At 44.5% G+C, this 24,977-nt stretch overlaps 1 protein-coding gene across 1 annotated transcript; it reads right to left on the reverse strand.

The window, feature by feature from the left end:
• Positions 1-23,253: 23,253 nt before the first annotated feature.
• Positions 23,254-24,291, reverse strand: LOC136506672 (transcription factor HY5-like). The gene is made up of 4 exons (XM_066501565.1): positions 23,971-24,291; positions 23,763-23,840; positions 23,492-23,557; positions 23,254-23,381 (listed from the first exon to the last, which is right to left on the reverse strand). The coding sequence occupies exons 1-4, from the start codon at positions 24,289-24,291 to the stop codon at positions 23,286-23,288; spliced, it is 561 nt and encodes a 186-aa protein (XP_066357662.1). The 3' UTR covers positions 23,254-23,285.
• Positions 24,292-24,977: the final 686 nt, after the last annotated feature.

Raw genomic sequence — 24,977 nt, forward strand, 5'->3', positions numbered from 1 at the left:
CGCTTTCCTTTCAAGGTGGAACGTGCTTCTCCCCCCGTGGTCCTGTGCTTGTGGGCGTGTTTTTCATCCTGGGGGCTAGCCCATGGGGCTAAAAACATGCACGGTCCATTGAAATGGCAGAGTGGTAGGGGTGATAGCAGATCCGGCATGATGCGAGAAGGAAACAAGGGGTCGACATTAGTTCTCTTTCTGTTCGCTCCTCTGGATCTAAACAAACGGGTTTCCCTTTTCCTCTTAGGCTCGCGCGCAGGTGTCTGGCCTCGCCTAGGAGCTGGTCCGTTGGTGTAACACCCTTGGTGTTACACCATAAATCATTTACTAAAACATGTTATGAGCATCATGTTTATGTGTTAATGCAAGTGATAAAGTATGTAGATCAATTTTTGTAACTCGAAATGATCAACTAAAATGCGGAGCGAAAGTTGATTCGATAGTCATGTTATATCACTTTAGGGTTTAAAACCAATTTTTATTAAGCAAAAATGCTATAGAACATGTATGTGATACTTAAATAAAGTTTGAAGTACAAACTTTGTAGATGACAATGAAATACTTGCGGATGAAAAATGATATTACTAGCTAATATTTCCACTAGCTTAGAAATCACAAATGGAAAATAAATTCAGCTAAAAAACTTAGAAATTTTCAAGTCTGCCAACAGTTAGACACTGCTATATTTGGCAATTTATTGTGAGAGATTGGGTTAAGGTGTGGTGTAGTGTTATAGCTCGAGTTAGTAGTCTCATATACCATCTTGAGCATGGTGAAGCTGGTTTGGCTCCTAGAGCAACCATCTGGTCGCGTTGAAGGCTTTAAAATTCGTGCGTGTCATGGTTTCGGGCTGGTTGGCCGTGTGGTCGCGATCACCGTGCTCGGGCGCTCAGCGTCGCTGCATTGGTTGCGCATGTGTGTCGCGCGCTGTTGCGTGCGGTCGGTCGTGGCCGCTCTGGCCTAGTCAGGTCTCGCCTATCGATGGCCCCACCACTACTGCTGCCAACTTCCCCGCACGCGCCATGACGGAGATGCTGCCGGTGCCATCAACACACATCACGATGCTGCCGCTACCGATGCCACTACAATGCTATGCTGCTGTCGCTTGCCTTGTCCTAGTTCGCACATGGGCTGTCCCTGCGCTGACGTCTCACCTTAATGGCGCTACGGCTGTGCCCCCACCTGCCCCCATGCGCACACGTGGTTTGGCCGCAGTGTCGTGTAGCAGGTGCACAGACGCCACCCTAAGTCTAGTCAGCCACATCCTGCCAAGGCGTGGACGAGCTGAACCCATTGTCGCGCTCGTCTCTCTCTCTCTCCCTCTGCTTTCCACCACCGTCAGGTCGCGTCATGGTGAAGCTAGAGAACGAGCATATCTCATCAATTCCTCATGCTCGCGTCTCCACCTTCAAGCCCCCTCTCTAGCTGACCCACCCCTCCTTGACTCGCGTCACGTCAAGCTCCAATTTTGGAGCTTTGCTCGCCGCCGTGCCGTTAAGGACTGTTGTCACCAGCGTCATGGCCAGTCTCCACCACTTCATCCCACACCAATTCCTCTACACCACTAGCTAGCCTTGCCCCCCCCTTCATCGTGGCATACTAGTCATAGCTCTAGTGCCTTTGTGGTCCACCATTCACTTCACAGCACGCACGTGGCTAGCCTCGCTCAGGTCGTCTTTGGGCGAGCCAGCTTCTTGGTAAGATCACTGGTGAGTGGTTGTTGCTCACTCGCTACCCCTACCACCTTGTTGCTGCTGCGGTTCACCTAAACACCGTCGACATTGCCGTAGGATGCCCACCGTTGTGGGGAGGTCCCTCTACGATGTCCCGACTCATGCAACCGCCGCCCATCGTCTCGCGTCGAACCCTAGGTGAGCGTTGGGCTCGTAGATAGGTCAGCGGGGGTCTTGTGTGGCCGGCGTAAGCGCCAGTGCCACCGCTTGCCGTGCCAGAGCATGCGGGGATGGCCGAGGACCTTGTCGTTGTAAAGAGAAGAAATATCTGAGGGTTCCATTGCAAAGTCGCTGTTTATAGAAATAGTAATGTAGACTGCGGGTTGTTTTGCTCATAGTCTAGGGGCATTTTTGCAATGAGTGCTGCCGCGTGGGGGCTTCCTCACCATGGGCTGCCTCCACGCATGGGCCTCGCCTCGCCTATGGGCCTGTCGTGCGCTCGCGTGCGCGCATTTACGCCAGCGTGAGCCGTGTTTGTCCGAATTGAGTTTATCTTTTTCGTGGAGAATAGAAATATCTTTTCATTTTAATTCTGATCTAAAATTTGGTAAATCATATAAAATCATATAGGTATCCAAAAATTGTGAAACTAATTTTGTCAGTTCCTAAAATTGTGCTCGATCTATTAGTGTATTTAGTTCATATATATACTTGTTGATACTAGGAGCTATTAAATCATTTGAGAGTGCTTAATATTATTAGGTTAAATATTGTAGGAATTTTTGTGGCAAAATGGTGATAGCTTTAGCTTTGAAAATTTTACAGTAGCTTCATGGTATTATTATGTGCTCACTATAATTTTTGTAACTTTAGAATAGACTTAAATAAGGGTAGTTAAATGCTCTTTGTTTCAAATATACAATAAGTCATTAGTAGAAATAGAGATATATCCTTCGTTTGTAAAGCTAGGTGTTTGTTAGTTGAATCCAACACTTTATATTGAAACTACATGCATAGATATACCTACCCAGGAGTCCTACTAGCATAGGTCGAGTAGCTGCTATGCTTAGGTTATCGATAGCGTGAGTAACCTGCCGTTACTCACAATAGGTGATTATTATTATCACTCTCATGATAAAATGGTGAAAAGAAATGGAGACCAGAACAGGGATATGGTACAGGTATTGGTAGGGTGTAAGACATTGTGTTCCATGGCCAACGGGGCATAGCTTGGTTACATTGTTTTCCTTGTCCATGTCGGTTAAGGACCGGCCATTGCATTGGATTCTAGTCAGGTCACAGACTTATTATCCAGAGCACATACTTGTTTATGGGAGTAGGGAAGGCTCGTTGCTCTCTTATCATGGGTTCTAGCTCTTTTCGGACCGACTGATTGGAGGTGGTGATGGTGGAGGTCTAAGCACCACACTGAGTTCGGGACTCGGGAGTGGGGGCTTGGAGTCCAAGTTTGGACAGGGGACCTGGACCCCTTGATAGGAGAGTGGTGGGTTGGTTCTACTTGTGCCTAGGGTACAAGCAGGGCGTGTGTTTCGAGGTACCCAGCTCGGCTATATTGATTCATGAATCGCCGTGTAATACAGTATGACTTGTCTATGATCTAGCACCGTAGTAAGAACTGGAAGATGAAAGATGGTGAAATGGATCTAATTGCTCAACTCTTGCTTGAAAGTAGAACATGTGCTTACATAGAATGGTTAGCAAATGAACTAATCATACTGCTAATAAAACACCTACATAAGGATTCAACTACTAGTATTGCTTTTCGCAAAAAAAAGGAAACCCAGCAAACCATAAAGCCTATCATATCCTTTGGAGTCGGGAAATTATTCCCACTAGTTAGGGTAAGTCTTGCGAGTACATTGTGTACTTAGGGTTTATTTACCCCTCTTGCAGGTGCAGCTTGAGGAGTAGCTATTGTGTGGAGGATTCTTCTGGTGGGCACAGACGGATCCTTGTATCTTATCGTTAGATTGTTTATTTTAATTCCATTGTTTAAATTTTGCACTCTGAACTTGGTATTGTAATAATGTATTTCTGAGAACTCTTGTTGTATGAAATGGACTAAGTATTGTAAACTCATTCTCATTATTGGATCCTAGAGGAAACACATGGATGGTTTGAGTTCTCCCTTGGGGTGTGCTCGACGGAACCGTCTGGTGCAACTTGCTTTCGGGGTGCTTAGTGTCTGGTGGAAGATGAGCGCCTCCGAATGTGTGTTATTTTGGATGGTTCTACCATAGGTGGTACCAGAGCCAATAATGACTTATGAGTTTAAAAACTCTTTTCAAAACCTAAAATTTGACCAACAAAAGCTTTGCAAAAAGTAGGATGCGATAATATTATGTAAATAAGTATAAGCCCTAACAATATGGTCTATCTAGGATAGCGGCACTAGTTTTATCTAATCAAGTTTCTATAGGTACACTAACTTACGCTGTGTAAGAATCATTTAGCAAGAGAAAAGTGAGTGTGCGATGTGCCAATTTTTTTGCGAATGCCGCTATATTCTGGCTTGAGTGAACGGGTAGGTCGATGCATGCATCATGAAAAGAGAATCTTGCTTAAACTAAATCCCCCCACACATATAATTTTGGTTAGTGAATTATTCTAATAACTAAAAAGAATGCTTTGTCAAAAAGCCTTATCATTTCTCTAATCTCTTATTCCTGATCTGGAGGTGCTGTCCCTAATGGTGGGTTCCTATCTGTTTATAGTTGAACCTGAGATCTGGTTATGGGAGCACCAGTACTGGGATGGGCCATGGTCTTGGTGAAGACCAGGGCAAAAATGGTCACGGTGAGGATAATGGCCACAACAATGGGGACAGCCACGAGGCCCCACTTCTGGCTCCTCCTCCTCCACCACCACCACCTCCAATGACCCATACGGAGATTATGGTGGAAATGCTAGCTGCTCTGCGTGAGTCAGCCCATGCCTTTGAGATGCTAGCCCAGGCGATTGGTGGCTTCATCTGGGGGGGCCACGAAGGCAATGGCGGGAACAGGGGTGGTGCCCGCGGTCCTGAGGGGCCCTGTTCTTACTAGGATTTCTTGAAGACGCACCCACCCACATTCATGTCGACTGCTGAGCCTCTGGATGTAGAGCATTGGCTTCGTATTCTGGAGCAAAAGTTTCAGCTGCTCACTATGACTGAAGAGAAGAAGGTGTGCTTCATTGCACAGCAACTATTGGGTTCTGCCAGTGCATGGTGGGACACGTTCAATGCCTTGCAGCTGGTTGATCGCCGTGTGACTTGGCAGGAGTTTACCGCTACTTTCAGAGAGTACTACATTCCTACTGGTGTGTTGAATAGGAAGTTGATGGAGTTTGTGGACCTGAAGCAAGGAAGCATGTTTGTGATGGATTATGTGAACAAGTTCAACCATCTGTCACAGCATGCTAGGATCCATGTTGATACTGATGAGAAGAAGAGGAACCGTTTCTATCGTGGCCTCTCTTGCAGTCTGTAGAAGGAGCTATACATAGGGAACTATCAGACTTTTGGTGCTATGATGAATGCTGATATTTCCATGGAAGGACTTCAGCGTGACTCTCAGGCTGAGTGGAAGCACAAGCGAGTGATCTTTGGATCTTCTAGTCACCCCTAGGCTCAGAAGGTGCAGGTTGTCAGGCGGATGTCCTATCCCTCTCCGGGTGGATAGTCATTCTGTTAGCCTCAGTAGACCTACCAGGCACCTCCCACCCAGTATCGTGCACCTACTTAGCAGGTGCAACAATAGCCTCAGGGACAACAAGTTCCACCTAGTCAGGGGCAGGGGAACAAGATGGGTGCTTGTTTCAAGTGTGGCAAGGAGGGCCACTATGCTCAGGAGTGTCCACAGAACCAGCCTGCGCAGTCTTCCTAGCCTTTCAGCCAACTCCCGTCTGGTCAAGAGGACAATTATCAAGAAGAAGGTGCCCGTAAGCCGCTCTGGACAAGTCAACTTCACTGAGGCCGAGGAGATCTTGCAAAGTGAACCTGTGATGGCTGGTATGTTTACCATTGATTCCCACCCAGCATATGTGTTGTTTGATTATGGTGCATCACATTCATTCATGAGCATGGGGTTTGCATAGAGGCATAATATATCTCTTATGGCTATTCATAATTCCTATAGAATCAGTACCCTAGGTGCATAGTTGTGTGTTAGTACTCGGACGGACATAGTCAGATTAGTGCTAGCCACTCACACTTACCGCCTCTAGTTCATGGTGCTACCTGGGCAAGGCATAGATGCAATTTTGGGCATGAACTGGTTGTGAGTTTATGGGGTAGTCTTGGACCTTAAGCAGAGAGTTGTTGAGTTATGGATTTCCTTCTTCGAGGATAGGATGTCTCTTCTTATGCCCTCAGATCCAGCCTTACCAGTTATTGCTCATGTTGATGCTTCTCCTAATCTTGCCTCTATTCCTATGGTCTATGAGTTCCCTGATGTCTTTCCTAAATATCTACCTGGGTTACTACCGGATAGAGATGTGGAGTTTTTCATTGAGTTAGAACCTAGCACTGCTCCTATTTCACGGCGTTCCTACCGCATGGCTCCTAAAGAACTAGCAGAAATGAAGAAGCAGTTAGAGGAATTATTAGAGAAGGGCTTTATCCATCCTAGTTCTTCACCATAGGGTTGTCTAGCTATTTTTGTGAAGAAGAAGGACGGTACTCTATGGATGTGTGTGAATTACCGCCCTCTCAATGTGGTGACCATTAAGAACAAGTATCCTTTACCTCATATTGATACTTTGTTCGATCAGTTGGCTGGTGCAAAAGTGTTTTCAAAGATTGATCTTCGTTCTAGGTATCATCAAATTAAGATTGGCCACAAGATATATCAAAGACAACTTTCTCTACTAGGTATGGATTGTATGAATACCTAGTCATGTCTTTTGGTCTCACCAATGCTCTTGCATTTTTCATGTATCTCAAGAATTCAGTCTTCATGCCAGAGTTGGATAAGTTTGTAGTGGTGTTCATTGATGATATTTTGATATACTCTAAAAACAATGAAGAGCATGCATAACATCTTTAGATAGTACTAACTCGATTAAGGGAACACAAGTTGTATGACAAATTCAACAAGTGTGAGTTTTTGTTGGATTGAGTGTAGTTTTTGGGACATGTTCTGACACCTAGAGGTATCTCTATAGATCCAATTAAGGTGTAAGATGTGTTAATTTGGAAGTCTCTGAAGTCAGTGCATCAGATCCGTCAGTTCCTTAGTCTTGCTGGTTATTATCAGCGCTTCATTCCTGACTTCTCCAAAATAGCCCAACTAATGACCAAGTTGCTCTAGAAAGATGTCAAGTTTGCATGAAGTCCAGCTTGTGAAGAAGCTTTCCAAGCCCTGAAGGAATTTCTTACCTCTGCTCCAGTTCTTGCCCAACCAGATATTGACAGGCCATTTGATGTGTATTGTGATGCCTCAAGGACTATATTAGGATGCATGCTTATGCAGGATGGGCGTGTGATAGCTTATGCTTCACTGCCAGCTGAAAAAGCACGAGGTGAATTATCTCACCCATGATTTAGAGCTGGCTGCTGTGGTGCATGCTCTAAAAATTTAGAGGCATTATTTGTTGGGAAATAAAGTGCATATTTATATGGATCACAAGAGCCTCAAATATATTTTCACTCAGTCCGAGCTAAACATGAGGCAACGGAGATGGTTGGAGCTAATCAATGATTATAATTTGGAGGTTCATTACCATCTTGGAAAAGCTAATGTGGTAGCTGATGCTTTGAGCCACAAGTCGTATCAAGTTGAAGAAGCACCTTTGTCTCTCAACCATGCTGAGGTGCTAGCCCATATTGCTCTAGTCTTGGGTTTACTTGAGCAAATTATCATAGAGCAAAGGCAAGATGTTTTGAAAATCCAGCATATCAAGGAGTTAATTGCCGAAGGGCGTGGTCCACAATTTAGTATTGATGATCAAGGTGTAGTGAGGTTCAAGAACAGATTGGTTATTCCATCAAGTGATGAGTTAAAAGAAAGATTTTGGATGAAGCTCATCATTCCAAGTTGTCCATCCATCCAGGAAGTAACAAGATGTACCATGATTTGAGCCACTTGTATTGGTGGTCAAATATGAAGCATGATATCACCAAGTACATCGTAGAATGCGACACTTGTGGAAGAGTTAAGGCAGACTATATGTGTACATCGGGATTTTTGCAGCCCTTGTCTATCCCTGTTTGGAAATGGAAGGATATTTCCATGAACTTTGTTGTGGGTTTGCCCCGCACGGCAAAGGGGTATGACTCTATTTGGGTCATTGTGGATCACCTTACTAAGTCCACTCATTTTCTCCCGGTAGATACCAGATATTCAGCCAAGAAGTATGCCAAGTTGTATTTTGACCGGATTGTGATTCTGCATGGAGTTTCTCTTACTATCGTCTCTGATAGAGGGTCAGTCTTTGTCTCTCATTTTTGGGAGCAACTCCAGGAATGTCTTGGTACTAGTCTCCTTAGAAGTTCAGCTTATCATCCACAAACTGACGGACCAAACAGAAAGGGTAAACCAGGTATTTGAGGATATGTTGAGAGCTTGTGCCATTTCTTTTCCTAAAAAGTGGGATGAATGCTTGACTCTAGCTGAGTTTTCTTATAACAATAGCTATCAAGAAAGCATTCGTATGGCACCTTTGAGGCCCTGTATGGCAAGAAATGTAGAGCACCTCTTAACTAGGTTGAGGTGGGTGATCGTGGATATTTTGGGCCTAATTTTATCAAAGAAGCTCGAGAGCAAGTCAGTATTATTCAAAGCCATTTGAAGGCAGCTCAAAGTCCATCAGAAAACTTATGTGGACAAGCAAAGAAGGCCCTTGCAATTTGAAGTTGGTGATCATGTGTATCTCAAAGTGTCACCCATGAGAGGGGTGCATCGATTTGGTGTCTATGGGAAGCTAGCCCCTCGCTATGTTGGACCTTAGAAGATTTTGGCCCGGTGTGGTTCTGCTGCCTACCATATCCAGCTCCTAGATATTTTGTCAGCAGTGCATAATATCTTCCATGTTTTCCAGTTAAAGAAATGTTTGCGGGTCCCCGATGAAGCGGTGGAAATTAAAGGACTTCCTCTCTAGCCCGACTTGTCTTATATTGAGCATCATGTTAAAATCTAAGATGAAAAAGAAAGAGTGACTAGAAACAATGTGGTGAAGTTTTATAAAGTTCAGTGGTAAAATCACTCGGAGGACGAATCAACATGGGAGCAAGAAAGCTATATCTTGAAGCATTATCCCCACCTTCTTTCTAGTTCATCGAGATACTTGTTTAAATTAGAAATTATTTCTTATCTCTTTTCCCACACTAGGCACATGAAATCTCAGGATGAGATTTTGTTTAAGGGTGGTAGATTTATAACACCCTCGGTGTTACACCATAAATCATTTACTAAAATATGTCATGAGCATCATGTTTATGTGTTAATGCAAGTGATAAAGTGTGTAGATCAATTTCTATAACTCGAAACGATCAACTAAAATGCGGAGCGAAAGTTGATTCGATAGTCATGTTATATCACTTAGGGTTTAAAAGCAATTTTTATTAAGCAAAAATGCTATAGAACATGTGTGTGATACTTAAATAAAGTTTAAAGTACAAACTTTGTAGATGACAATGAAATACTTGCGGACAAAAAATGATATTACTAGCTAATATTTCCACAAGCTTAGAAATCACAAATGGAAAACAAATTCAGCTCAAAAACTTAGAAATTTTCAAGTCTGCCAACAGTTAGACACTGCTATGTTTGGCAATTTATTGTGAGAGATTGGGTTAATGAGTGATGTAGTGTTATAGCTCGAGTTAGTAGTCTCATATGCCATCTTGAGCATGGTGAAGCTGGTTTGGCTCCTGGAGCAACCGTCTGGTCGTGTTGAAGGCTTTAAAATTCATGCGTGTCATGGTTTTGCGTTGGTTGGCCGCATGGCCATGATCACCGCGCTCGGGCGCTCGATGTCGCCATGTTGGTTGCACGTGTGTGTGCACGCGCTACGGCACGCAGCCGACCATGGCCGTCTCTGGCCTAGTCAGGTCTCGGCTACCGTTGGCCCCACCACGTGGAGCCACCGCTGCTGGTGCCGACTGCAATGCACGTGCCATGATGGAGCTGCTGCTGACACCATCAACTTGTGTCACGATGTTGCCGCTACCGATGCCACTACGACACTATGTTGCTGCCACTTGCCTTGTCCTAGTTCGCACGTGGGCTGCCCCATGACGTCGTCTCGCCTTAATGGCGCTGTGGCCACGCATGTCGTGCCCCCACCTGCCCCTGCGCACGCATGTAGTTTGGCCACAGTGTCATGTAGTGGGTGTGCAGACGCTGCCCTAAGTCCGGTCAGCCACGTCCCACCAAGGTGTGGACAAGTCGAACCCACTGCCGCTCCCGTCTCTCTCTCTCTCCCTCTGCTTTCTGCCACTGCCAGGTCACGTCACGGTGAAGCCAGAGAGCAAGCACCTCTCATCAAATCTTCATGCTCATGTCTCCGTCTTCATGCCCCCTCTCTAGCCGACCCCACCCCACCTTGATTCGCGTCACGCCAAGTTCCAATTTTGGAGCTTTGCCCGCAGCCGTGCCGTTAAGGCCCGTCGTCGCCCGCGTCGTGGCCAGTCTCCACCACTTCATCCCGCACCAATTCCTCTGCACCACTAGCTTGCCTTGGCCCCTTCTTCATCGTGCGCACACTAGTTGCAGCTCTAGTGCCACCTCCTCGCCGCTGATGCGGCTGTGTCTTTGTGGTCCACCTTCACTTCACAGCACGCACATGGCCAGCCTCGCTCGGGTCATCTTTGGCCGAGCTGGCTTCTCGGTAAGGTCACTGGTGAGTGGTCGTTGCTCACCCGCTACCCCTACTGCCTTGTTGCTACTACGGCTCGCCTAAACACCATCGCCATTGCCGCAGGGTGCCCGCCATTGTGGAGAGGTCCCTCTACGGCATCCCGGCTCATGCAACCGCCGCCCATCATCTCGCGTCAAACCCTAGGTGAGCGATGGCCTCGTAGATAGGTCAGTAGGGGTCCCATGTGGCTAGCATAAGCACCAGTGCCACCGCTCGCCGCATTAGAGGGCGTGTAGGGATGGCCGAGGACCTTGCTGTTGTAAAGAGGAGAAATATCTGAGGGTTCTGTTGCAAAGTCGATGTCTATAGAAATAGTAACGTGGACTGCGGGTTGTTTTGCTCATAGTCCAGGGGCATTTTTGCAAGAGTGTCGGCACGTGGGGGCTTCCTCACCGTGGGCCGCCTCCGCGCGTGGGCCTCACCTCACCTGTGGGTCGCCGCGCGCTCACGCGCGCGCGTTGTGCCGCGTGGGTCGTGTTGGGCCAAATTGAGTTTATCTTTTTCGTGGAGAATAGAAATAGCTTTTCATTTTAATTCTGAGTTGAACTTTGGTAAATCATATAAAATCATGTAGGTATCCAAAAATTGTGAAACCAATTTGGTTAGTTCCTAAAATTGTGCTCTATTTGTTAGTGTATTTAGTTCATATATACTTGTTGATACCAGGAGCTATTAAATTATTTGAGAGTGCTTAATATTATTAGGTTAAATATTATAGGAATTTTTGTGGCAAAATGGTAATAGCTTTAGGTTTGAAATTTTATAGTAGCTTCATGGTATTATTATGTGCTCACAATAATTTTTGTAGCTCTAGAATAGACTTAACATATGGGTAGTTAAATGCTCTTTGTTTTAAATATACATGAAATCATTAGTAGAAATAGAGATATATCCTTCGTTTGTAAAGCTAGGTGTTTGTTAGTTGAACCCAACACTTTACTTGATGAAGATGATAATAAGCTTTGTATCTTAGTCATTAGAGCTAGCTTAGTAGTTTACCATGTATATTCTTATTTTAAGAGTTGCTGTTGCCGAAATGCGAAGTGTTGTATCATCATCGCATGCATGTAGAGAACGAGTTGGCGGAGATCATGACCATCGAATATCACAAGTTTGAGGAGGTGATCGAGGAGTATGAGGAGGAGATCCTCGTGCAGGAGGAGGTCCTAGAGCCGCCACTAACTAACTGAGCTGACACCCCCGCCTGCCCAAGGTAAGCCCCAATACATAACCCTTATTTTGAATGATTATTGGATATATATATATATATGATGTGCATTTACGTTATAGGATTTATATTTAAACTACATGCATAGATATACCTACCTAGGAGTCCTACTAGCATAGGTTGAGTAGCTGCTATGCTGCGTGAGTAACCTACCGTTACTCACAATAGGTGATTATTATTATCACTCTCAAGATAAAATGGTGAAAGGAAATGGAGACCGGGCAGGGATATGGTATGGGTATTGGTGGGTATAAGAGGTTATGTCCCACAGCCAACGGGGCATAGCTTGGTTACACTGTTTTTCCTGTCCGTGTCGCTTAAGGACCGGCCGTTGCATTGGATTCTAGTCAGGTCATAGACTTATTAACCTGAGCGCATATTTGTTTATGGGAGCAGTGAAGGCTCATTGCTATCTTATCGTGGGTTCCAGCTCTTTCTGGACCGACTGATTAGAGGCGGGAATGGTAAAGGTCTAAGCACCACACTGAGTCCAGGACTCAGGAGTGAGGGCTTCGAGTCCAAGTTTGGACGGGGACCTGGACCCCTTGATAGGAGAGTGGTTGGTTGGTCCTACTTGTGCCTGGGGTACAAGCAGGGCGTGTGTTTCGGAGTACCCAGCTAGGCTACATTGATTCACGAATCACCGTGTAATATTGTACGACTTGTCTACGATCTAGCACCGTAGTAAGAACTAGAAGATGAAATATGGTGAAATGGATCTAATTGCTCAACTCTTGCTTGAAAGTAGAACAGGTGCTTACATAGAATGGTTAGCAAATGAACTAATCATGACTACTAATAAAACACCTACATAAGGATTCAACTACTAGTATTGCTTTTCGCAAAAAAAGGAAACCCAGCAAACCATAAAGCTTATCATATCCTTTAGAGTCGGAAAATTATTCCCACTAGTCTGGTAAGTCTTGTGAGTACATTGTGTACTCAGGGTTTATTTACCCCTGTTGTAGGTGCAGCTTGAGGAGTAGCTGTTGTGTGGAGAATTCTTCTAGTGGGCACAGACGGATCCTTGTATCTTATCGTTAGATGTTTATTTTAATTCCGCTATTTAAATTCCGCACTCTGAACTTGGTATTGTAATAATGTATTTCTAAGAACTCTTATTGTATGAAATGAACTAAGTATTGTAAACTCATTCTCATTATTATATCCTAGAGGAAAAACGTGGATGGTTCGAGTTCTTCCTTGGGGTGTGCTCGACAGAATCGTTCGGTGTAGCTTGCTTTCGGGGTGGTGTCTGGTGGAAGACGAGCGCCTCCGAAGGTGTGTTATTTCGAGCAGTTCTGCCATAGTTGGGTCGGCCAGGGCAGCCTAATCGTGAGGTCAAGACGTGGGTTCCTTTTTATTTACTTTAGTTTCTAAACGAATTCAAATAAAAAAATTGAACTAAAAAATTTTAGATCTCTTTGAGTAATACAACTTTGGTTAGGTCATTTATCCATCCAAGAGCATTTGAAAAATTCAAGAAAAATATGAATTTCAAAATCATTAGTCTTAAAATAAAATTTAGTCTGTATATGATTTTAAAAGAAAAGATTGCCAACTATAAAGTTTCATATATCTTCGAGTACTGTAACTTTTGTTTAAGTCATTTCTCCGATACTTTAAAAAAAATCAAAAACAATTAATTTAAAAATCTAAATCGTTAAATAGAATTTCTAAACACTAAATGATTTTAAATGAAAAGGTAGTAAACTACAAAGTTGCAGATCCCTTCTGGTACTACAACTTTGGTTTAGATCTTTTCTCCATTTGAGGTTATTTGGAATACTCAAAAAATTGAACTTCAAATCTAAAAACTTTAAACAGATTTTTTGTACACCAAATGAATTCAAATGGTAAAGTTTTTAACTACGAAGTTTTATATCTCATGGAATACTATAACTCTACTATGAAGTTTTTCTCCATCTGACTTAATTTTTTAAAAAATTATTAATTTTACTATATTCCACTTATTTTTGGAGATGACTATAATTTCAACCGTTTCTAGAGTCTTCATTTCTAAAGGTGGATGGCAAACCGCATTGCCTCTAAAAATAGTATTTTTTAGCTAACCCGCTTTTAGAAATCAAATTGTAAAGGTGGATCGACTCATAAACCATTTTTATAGCCCCATTTTGATTGAACAGTCTCTACGAAAAATACTTCGTTGCTAAAAAAAATCATCTCTAGTACACAATCTGTTGCACGTGAGAAGCTAAGCGATGAGCAAATTTTTCTGCCTATGCTTGCGATAGACATCCGCCGCCCAATATTCCACCGCAGGCATCTTCTCAAAAGGATCATGTCTGCGGTCGGCCAATCAATGCTTGAAGTTTTGAGTCTTGACAAGCGAAGGATAAGATCGCAGGCCACCCAACCGCGCCCAACGAGCCCACACAATTTGACCCAAGTTATGGATTGCAGCCCATGTGGTGTGAGAGGACCAAAGGGGTAACGGGCCACATGCAAATTTTTTTAGCTTTCTTTAAAATCAATATAATCTTATTTATTATAATCTGTTAAATTATTTAAGAAGATTTAACCTTTTAAGAAAAAACAAGTTTAACCAGAGCACTCTTAGACCAGATTCAATGAGGGGTTTTATGTCCCAGTTTCCAAGACGCTGTCACACCCAATTTTAAGGATAAAATTGAATGCACAAAACTCGTGTGTGCCCAGGAATCAATCACACACACAAGCTGACAAATTACATAAAGTATCATCACGATGTCATACATCAGAGTTATAAAAAACTTAGTCTTATACATCACAGCGGAAAAATAAAAAGATAATAAAACTCTCGTGGGCTTCATCACAGGAAAGGTCAACTGGTTGACCACAAGCCTAAAAATCCTCCGGTAAATCCTCATACCCGTTGCCATCTGTTACCCATCCGGGATTTTTATCCAAATATAGAAAATAAACAAGTGTAAGTATATTCTGTACTTAGCAAGCTAACATGGGGTTATGAAGCTCAAAAAGGATTGACTCTGGTTTACTGCAGTTAGCATTTTTAGTAGGTCAAGCTTTTATTCTTAAGTATTATCAAGTTATGCTTAAGCTCCCATTTAATCCCATAAGAACATATATCAGTGTAAAGTGTATCATAGATCATCATAGAACATCTTAATAGATCATCATCAAGTATTCAGTTATTCTGTGAGTTTTCCGGGCCGCTCGTGACCGTGAGCATGGCTGTTATAACAGTTTGTTACCCTCTGTAGAGGTGGTGCACATTCACCGCGAGTCATGATCCCCATATGCCCGGGTTAATTACTCCCATGTCACTACCAAGGTGAGCGGGCAGGGTACACTATGAAGCCATTTCATAGGTTTCCCTAACAAGTTAGGGCCGCTTGGTTTCCTTGGCAGGCAGATGTAGGGACCCCCCTTTCCTATGGCACATATCCATCGCGGCTATACTCATAGGAACAGAGGCAGCCCTATACCCAACGTGGCAAGCCCCATTTGCGCCAAAAGGTAACCTCTAACTAGCTAGGAAAGATCCTATTACTGAGCTAAAGTCAAAGCCATATGACTCTCCCGGTTTCACTGTCAGTCCCAGCTTTTACCGACAGATAAGTCTTTATGGAGGGCCGGGAGCAACATGAACAAAGGTCATTTGCACTTTCGCCCTATGGAACAGTTGTTATAAATCATGTTACTCATTTTGTTCCATAGTATCATTCATCAACATGTATATCAAGTTCAGTTAGAGCACTAGCAATCTATCCATATGCATTTAACCCATAGGAGACAAGGAACAGGATAAACAATCATTAGGTTGTCCTTACGTGTATCAAAATTCGACACATGCAAATGAGTAATTGATTAAAGTAAAATAGGACATCAAGGAAGGCCCATGCTATACTTGCCTTGGTTCACAAACTCGTGCTGGTCCTACTGGTCGTCGAAGAATTCTTGGTCTCCAACGTTTTCCTCACCGTCTGAACGTGACCAACACGGCAACATACAACATTCCAAAAGCATTCATGCAAAGCAAACATTCCTATCATTAGAACAATACACCAACAGTATTGAAAACAAGATAAATATTTGTAAACATAATCTACGTCTCGCTACGATCACGTCAACGTGAAGTTCACGAAAAATGGAGCTAAATGCGAAAGTTATGATTTAAACGGGTTTTCCTATAGCAATATATTTAATTAAATCTAACCATGAATTTAAAAAGTTCCAAACTTGACTAACAGTAGTTCTAACATGTAGCTTATGAAATTACGAAGCTAACGCGATTTGAATGGATCAATTCGGAGCTAAAACGACAATTTTATAAGCGAAATAGTTCAAATAGCATTTCTGTAAGTACTGAAAACGTATTTTGAACAAGAACAGTGCACTTTACGTTTTCAAAACGAGAAAGCGTAATCAGCGAAGTGTGCTAGGGACTGCGGGTTCTATTTTCTGAAAACTGAGGGGCTCTTTAGCATAATCACCCGCGAAGGGGTATCTTCTAACGTGAGCCATCGGATTTGAAATGAATGGCCAAAAATTGATCCGGGGGAGAGAGAAAGAAAAGGTGGCCGGAACAGTAGCTCCCGCGGTGGTTCTCCATGGCCGGAGGCGCGAAGCTCGCCGGAGTGCACGGTTCGGGGGCCACGGTCCACGGTTCGATGAACCAAGAGCACCGGGATAGAGAGGGGGAGCAGGCGAACACGTCTGGGCCGATACGGCGGCCGGAGGACGCGGCTGACAAGGTGGCGGACATGGCCGGCGGCAAGGAGCTTCCCGGCGCATGCGACAAGGCCATACAAACCACAAAACGAGAAATAAATTGAACGGGGAGAGAGAGGGGAGAACGGCGAGGCTCACAGCGGGGAGAAATAGGGTCGACGGCGGCTCGGAGTCGGCGGTTCACGCGGAGGGCGGACGGTGGATCCCGGCGACCTCGTGGCGGTGGTTCTCTTGGGCACGGCGACGCGAGAGGGAGCGAGGAACGGCAGCAGAGGTGCGCGGGGGGGGGGGGGTCACGGCTTCCATTTGTAGCGGCCGGGCGCGAGGGGGGTGCTCCCATGATGCGCAGCGAAAATGTGGGCGCGGCGGTTGCTGCTTGGCCGAGCGCAGGCGCGGGACGGCTGGAGGTGAGGGGCAGCGCTGACGAGTGGGGCTGGGTCGTCAGCGGCTGAGAGGGAAGGGATGCGGCGGCGGTTGCTCGCGAGTTGGGCTGGCGAGGCGGCTGTTGCTGGGCCGCGCGAAGCTGGGCCGGCACGGAGGCAGTGGCCAGCGGGCCGGCGGGGAAGGAAATGGGCCAACAGGCCGAAAGCAAGGAAGGGAGGATAAAGAGAAATGAATTTCTTTTTTTTTCAAATGAATTTTCCAATTCTATTTTCAAATAATAATAATTTTTTTATCCTTTTGAGTTTAAATCAATACCACTCAACATATTAAATATAATGCTCCAGCATGAGTGCATCAACATGTATATATATTCTTATGATGGATTTTATTCTCACACAAAATATTATTTTCCTATATTTGAATGCACACATAATTACATATTTAAATCAAATTTACTATTTTAAAAAGAATGCAAATTTTAGGGTGTTACAATTCTACCCCCCTTAAGATGAATCTCGTCCTCGAGATTCGGAAGACGTTGACAAAAGAGATGCAAATTCTCCACCTTTGGATTCTTCTTTACTTCCTCGTGTAGTTCCATCGTCTTGATAGGGATCCCACTTTACTTTGCATACCTGTTGATCTTACTCCAAGTAACTTGCCCAATCGATTTCATGATTCTGATAGGTACCTTGAACAACCCTTAGGTAACTCCAATCACTAAGCCACCTTTCCTATAATACCAATTCTCTTCAAAATATCCACCTTCCGACGAAGTCCTAACGAATCTCTTGGTCAGAAGAAAATTCTTCTACCAATCTTCAAAACATTAATGTTTCTGGCTAAGTTGCTCGAACTGGGAATATAACTCTTAATCCTTGGTGTCACCCGAACCTTCTTAGCATAATTCTCTGTTGCTAAGGGCATCGGTCATGACTTTTGCTTCTCCAAGTGATAGCACTTTTCCAAGTCATAATCACTTTTCATTCCAACGAGGATATCACCAATTCAAGACCAACTTAGTGAAGATGTCCTGTAGATTCTTGATCCAAACTAACTTAAAAGCTTCTCCAGTAGCTCTACCAAAATCTTAATGATCTTGGATAAACCTTCGTTGAACCTTTAACCAAACCTCATTGAGACTCTGAGTTTCTCTCACATCTTTGGGTACCACTACGCTTCCGCTGCGCAAACAAGAACGTAGGACACTTCAGCTTGCAAATTTTTCAACTTGGCTACCCCCCTTAAGATAAGATAGACTAGGGACACCAAAATATAGCTTACATCTACTTATTTTAGATGAGCTAACTTGTATCAAGATGTTCTGATATCCCAACGATACTCTTGTGTAAGGGCAAGAAACCTTCCACAACCTCCTTATATAACACTTTTCCAAATTCTGCAGTTAACTTGGTTGAAAACAGTACACAACAAAAACTACTCCAGATTCCAAACAACACAGATGCATCGTCTTGTGATTTTCGTATCTCCATAATCAAAATAGCTATCAAGCTGATTCTTGCGCTCAGAGAAAGATATTGAAGTTTACTTTTGTCTAGAATTTGCTCATGATTTATGATCGTCCAAAATCAGAGATATAACCCGAAGAATGCAGACTGCTCCGAAAAGACAGGGTAGGGAAAACAGAAGAAAAACAAAACCCGACTATTTATTTCATTAATCCTTAAACCTTAGGCCTATAAACTAAATGAAATTGTGGGAACACCCAACAAGATCATTGCAATCATTACAAAGATTCAAAACAATTATAAGCATAATGACAATTCGACAATCAATAAAGATGCAAAATTCAATCATTGACTCAACTTGCGATACTATCATTTTTATTGTGCTAGGGGTAACAATCTAAAGACTCGTCTTAGGATTACGCAAGAAGGTGGTAAGGAGAAGTTCTAAAAACATATCAGATCAAGGAGTGAAGATGAGAACAAAGACTTTAAAATAAGCACCAAGGTAGAGATGAATAGCAAAGGTAGAGATATAGTATAGAAGAAAATATCAAGGTTCATAGAGCAAGGGTTTTTTTTGTAGCAACATCTAAACCTTAAAACGGCCAGTTTCTACTAGGCTTGCGTCCTACAGTCAACACGGCTCTGATACCAATTTGTCACACCCAATTTTAAGGATAAAATTGAATGCACAAAACTCGTGTGTGCCCAGGAATCAATCATACACACAAGCTGACAAATTACATAAAGTATCATCACGGTGTCATACATCAGAGTTATAAAAAAACTTAGTCTTATACATCACAGCGGAAAAATAAAAAGATAATAAAACTCTCGTGGGCTTCATCACAGGGAAGGTCAACTGGTTGACCACAAGCCTAAAAATCCTCCGGGAAATCCTCATACCCGTTGTCATCTGTTACCCATCCAGGATTTTTATCCAAATATAGAAAATAAACAAGTGTAAGTACATTCTGTACTTAGCAAGCTAACATGGGGTTATGAAGCTAAAAAAGGATTGACTCTGGTTTACTGTAGTTAGCATTTTTAGTAGGTCAAGCTTTTATTCTAAAGTATTATCAAGTTATGCTTAAGCTCCCATTTAATCCCATAAGAACATATATCAGTGTAAAGTGTATCATAGATCATCATAGACCATCTTAATAGATCATCATCAAGTATTCAGTTATTCTGTAAGTTTTCCGGGCCGCTCGTGACCGTGAGCACGACTGTTATAACAATTTGTTACCCTCTATAGAGGTGGTGCACATTCACCGCGAGTCATGATCCCCATATGCCCGGGTTAATTACTCCCATGTCACTACCAAGGTGAGCGAGCAGGGTACACTATGAAGCCATTTCATAGGTTTCCCTAACAAGTTAGGGCCGCTAGGTTTCCTTAGCAAGCAGATGTAGGGACCCCCCTTTCCTATGGCACATATCCATCGCGGCTATACTCATAGGAACAGAGGCAGCCCTATACCCAACGTGGCAAGCCCCATTTACGCCAAAAGGTAACCTCTAACTAGCTAGGAAAGATCCTATTACTGAGCTAAAGTTAGAGCCATATGACTCTCCCGGTTGCACTGTCAGTCCTAGCTTTTGCCGATAGATAAGTCCTTATGGAGGGCCGGGAGCAACATGAACAAAGGTTATTTGCACTTTCGCCCTATGGAACAGTTGTTATAAATCATGTTACTCATTTTGTTCCATAGTATCATTCATCAACATGTATATCAAGTTCAGTTAGAGCACTAGCAATCTATCCATATGCATTTAACCCATAGGAGACAAGGAACAGGATAAACAATCACTAGGTTGTCCTTACGGGTATCAAAATTAGACACATGCAAATGAGCAATTGATTAAAGTGAAATAGGACATCAAGGAAGGCCCATGCTATACTTGCCTTGGTTCACAAACTCATGCTGGTCCTGCTGGTCGTCGAAGAATTCTTGGTCTCCAACGTTTTCCTCACCGTCTGAACGTGACCAACACGGCAACATACAACATTCCAAAAGCATTCATACAAAGCAAACATTCCTATCATTAGAACAGTACACCAACAGTATTGAAAACAAGATAAATGTTTGTAAACATAATCTACGTCTCGCTACGATCACGTCAACGCGAAGTTCACGAAAAACGGAGCTAAAATGCGAAAGTTATGATTTAAACGGGTTTTCCTATAGCAATATATTTAATTAAATCTAACAATGAATTTAAAAAGTTCCAAACTTGACTAACAGTAGTTCTAACATGTAGCTTATGAAATTACGAAGCTAACGCGATTTGAATGGATCAATTCGGAGCTAAAACGACAATTTTATAAGCGAAACAGTTCAAATGGCATTTCTATAAGTACTGAAAACATATTTTGAACAAGAACAGTGCACTTTACGTTTTCAAAACGAGAAAGCGTAATCAGCGAAGTGCGCTAGGGACTGCGGGTTCTATTTTCTGAAAACCGAGGGGCTCTTTAGCATAATCACCCGCGAAGGGGTATCTTCTAACGTGAGCCGTTGGATTTGAAATGAACGGCCAGAAATCAATCCGGGGGAGAGAGAAAGAAAAGGTGGCCGGAACAGTAGCTCCCGCGGTGGCTCTCCATGGCCGGCGGCGCGAAGCTCACCGGAGTGCACGGTTCGGGGGCCACGGTCCACGGTTCGATGAACCGAGAGCACCGGGATAGAGAGGGGGAGCAGGCGAACACGTCTGGGCCGATACGGCGGCCGGAGGACGCGGCTGACAAGGTGGCGGACATGGCCGGCGGCAAGGAGCTTCTCGGCGCATGCGACAAGGCCATACAAACCACAAAACGAGAAATAAATTGAACGGGGAGAGAGAGGGGAGAACGGCAAGGCTCACAGCGGGGAGAAAGGCGGACGGTGGATCCCGGCGACCTCGTGGCGGTGGTTCTCTCGGGCACGGCGACGCGAGAGGGAGCGGGGAACAGCAGCAGAGGTGCGCGGGGGGGGGGGTCACGGCTTCCATTTGTAGCGGCCGGGTGCGAGGGGGGCGCTCCCACGATGTGCAGTGAAAACGTGGGCGCGGCGGTTGCTGCTTGGCCGAGCGCAGGCGTGGGACGGCTGGAGGTGAGGGGCAGCGCTGACGAGTGGGGCCGGGTCATCAGCGGCTGAGAGGGAAGGGATGCAGCGGCGGTTGCTCGCGAGTTGGGCTGGTGAGGCGGCTGTTGCTGGGCCGCGCGAAGCTGGGCCAGCGCGGAGGCAGTGGCCAGCGGGCCGGCGGGGAAGGAAATGGGCCAGGCCGAAAGCAAGGAAGGGAGGATAAAGAGAAATGAATTTCTTTTTTTTTTCAAATGAATTTTCCAATTCTATTTTCAAATAATAATATTTTTTTTATCCTTTTGAGTTTAAATCAATACCACTCAACATATTAAATACAATGCTCCAGCATGAGTGCATCAACATGTATATATATTCTTATGATGGATTTTATTTTCACACAAAATATTATTTTTCTATATTTGAATGCACACATAATTACATATTTAAATCAAATTTACTATTTTAAAAAGAATGCAAATTTTAGGGTGTTACAGACGCCATAGGTAAAAAAAACAGTGTAAATAAACCATATATAAAACTAATTTCATCTCATGAAACTTATCGTCTATTTCATGACATGTCAACTAGTTTAATACCATGAAACTCTCGTAAAACTCTTGTTGAGACCGACCTTAAAACAAACCACCAAACCAATTGAGCCTTTTTGTCCAGCCCGCAGAGATGTGGCTTCTTGTGATAATAGCGGTCAACCAATCATACCCATAACCTATAATATATAGTTACTTCCGGTCCCAAAAAAAAATGCACTTCACGTTCTTTAAGAAGTAAAAAAAAATTCAAATTTGACTAAAGCCCTATTTAAATTAACTGAAATAAGTTGCTAGTTGGTAAAAATACCTCTAGTTGATCTGAATACAACTTATAGTCTAATTTAAGCTATTTAACGACCTAGCTTATAAAAAGTTGTTAGCTAGGTCCCTCTAGCTATGACACCTTATAAAAAATTTAGTTGATCTAAGAGGGATCTGGTTTAATAAAATCTAGATTTATATAAAAAATATCAACATTTTATATCTGTGTGCTATAAAAAGTATTTATTCTATAATTAATCTACTAATACTTATTAGTATCATATAAATATTGTTTTTAAATAAGCTTAGTCGAACTTAAAATTGGTTGCAAGCTATGGCTAATCTACTAATACTTATTTAGTGTCATAAACACTATTTTTAAATAGACTTAATCAAACTTGAAATTGTTTAATTTGAAATTGGCTACAAGCTAAAAAGGTTAATCTACTAATACTTATTTAGTTCCATAAATATTATTTTTTGAAAAACTCAATCAAATTGGTTACTTCTAAAGAGTGAGCTGTGCATTCAAGAGCAAGGAACTGAGCCACTGAGGAAATACGTCTTTGCCAATGGCCACACAACACAAACGCTTGCGTCGCGATACAGGTCGTCATTGCCACTTTAGGGCTTATTTAGATGCACATATATTTAAATCAGTCCATATATATTGGAGTATATTGAGGTGGAGCTTAATTTAGTTTCCATCCTGCACATATATTTAAATTAATCCATATATATTAGAGTAAATTGAGGTGGAACTTAAAAGTTTCCACCCAGTCCACCCCAAACACATCTACGGAGTAGATTCAAACAACCTTAACTGCATAAAAAAGGCAGTGCTCACAATGGACAAACAGCCATGGTCATCCATACAGATGTCAGAGCAAGGCACAGCCGAAACAGTTCCCAACTAGGCTAGGTGTACGATGCTAGTACGATCCAGTGAAGGGCGGTCATGTGGCTAGCTTGCAAGTGAACAACTGGAGAGTGGAAGTGCTTTTTCTTTTGGAACATGCTAGGCCCCTGTTTGTTTGGCCTAACAACGACACTATATTAAGCCGTGGGAGGGTTTACAATGAGGAGATCTGTCCATTCTATGCTTAGAATAGCGAAAGCGAGAGGTGGTGTGCCTGCGCTTTCAGATGCTCGTTCGTCTCTTTCAGTGAAAGATACTCCTCCATCACCACGTCCTTCTCCTGCATATATTTTATAAACACAGAATTTTATACGTACGCCCATACCATACCAATCCGTTGGTACACGAAAGGTACTTACTAGACGTACACACAGATACAGCAAGGCTCACCTTTTTCATGGTCTCGTTCTGTGACGACAAGTCTGCAACTTTCCTTTCCAGCTCATCTCGAATCGCCTAGAAACAAATAGCAAAGCAGGAAGCTTGAATTTCAGCAAGGGATCGGAGTAGCTTTATTGTTCTTGCATACACATTAGTGCGTGAGAAAAATCGTCCAGATCGTGTACGTAGCAGCTAGACTGAATTGTGAACTCTGCAGAAGCTAGCTAGCACAGCACTGGATCATGCATGCATGGAGCGTGGAGATGGATATGGACATCACCTGACGGCGGAGGATGGTCTGCCGCGCCGACTCCCGGTTGGCGAGCACACGCCGCAGCCGCTTCTCCTCCTTCTCCGCCTGAAATTGGAATCAATTGTTGCACCCAGATGATCGACGACCCATCAGACAGACGGCCGGGCACATACAATCGCACAACTAAAACTAACGGCTAGGAGGACTAGTCGCCGGGCGCCGACTAGCTAGTTACCTCGGTGAGCATGTGCCGTGGCCTGGGCCCGTGATGAGCAGCACCGGGCGCGGCGGAGGGCGCCGGCGGGCGGCCGGCGCTGGAGCTGCTGGAGCAGGACGGCGACTGCTGGACCCCGACCCTGCCGAGCTGGAGGCTCAGCCTCGTGCTCGCCATCTCCTCGTCGTCGGTCATCTCCTCGGCCGTGTGCAGCCGCGCCCGCGCCTGCACGACGCTACTGCCTGCAGCCATGTCAGCGAGCGCCAGGGCCGCGCCGAGCTCGACGTCGGGCGTGATGCCCCGCCGGCATTGCCGCTGCCCGTCGCCGCCGCCGTCGGACATGGGATCCTACTAGCATCAGAAGAAGGGCACGATCGGTGGGTGTGATGGTGCCAGTCGTGTACGGCGGCGGGAGGGGTCGCGGTCGCGCTCATCAGATATATACGAGTACTCCTACTCCTCCCTCCGGGGCGCGCGGCGTCTGGCTGGCCCGTGCCGCGCCGCCACGTCGCGGGCGCCACAGGACGTGGCCGGGGCGGGTACGCGTGGACGGAGAGGATCAGAGGACACGTGGGGTGCCTAGCTCTGCCTCCTCGTGCGCGCATGCAGGGAGCAGGGCTGCAGGCGCAGGCGGTCCACCACCGAGACCCAGAAGGATGAGGAGGGCATGGGATAGCGGTGGTGGGCGCCCACATGTCAGCGGCCCGAAGAGCTGCCTCGTGTGGACCGGATGGCCCAGGGTGGGCTGCGCAACCGCCACCGCCACAATGGCACAGGGCGGGTCTGTTCGGTTCTGGCCTTCTGGGCCTGGAAAGCTAACCCAAGTGGCTCCCGAATCTGCGTGCGTAGTTACGGCCTAGTCCGACTGCGTTGGCTGATAGCGTTACTAACCAAGTGACACGTCCGTCCCTTGCCGCCGTTGTGCCCGAGCAGTCGGCCGTTCGGCGAGAGGATATGCCTGTCACGACATGGCTAGCGAGGGACACAGAGGTTCCTTTCCATCCTTTTGTGATAATGCTCAGTGTCCG

This window comes from Miscanthus floridulus, chromosome 15, assembly GCF_019320115.1.
Source record: "Miscanthus floridulus cultivar M001 chromosome 15, ASM1932011v1, whole genome shotgun sequence".
Lineage (NCBI taxonomy): Eukaryota > Viridiplantae > Streptophyta > Magnoliopsida > Poales > Poaceae > Miscanthus > Miscanthus floridulus.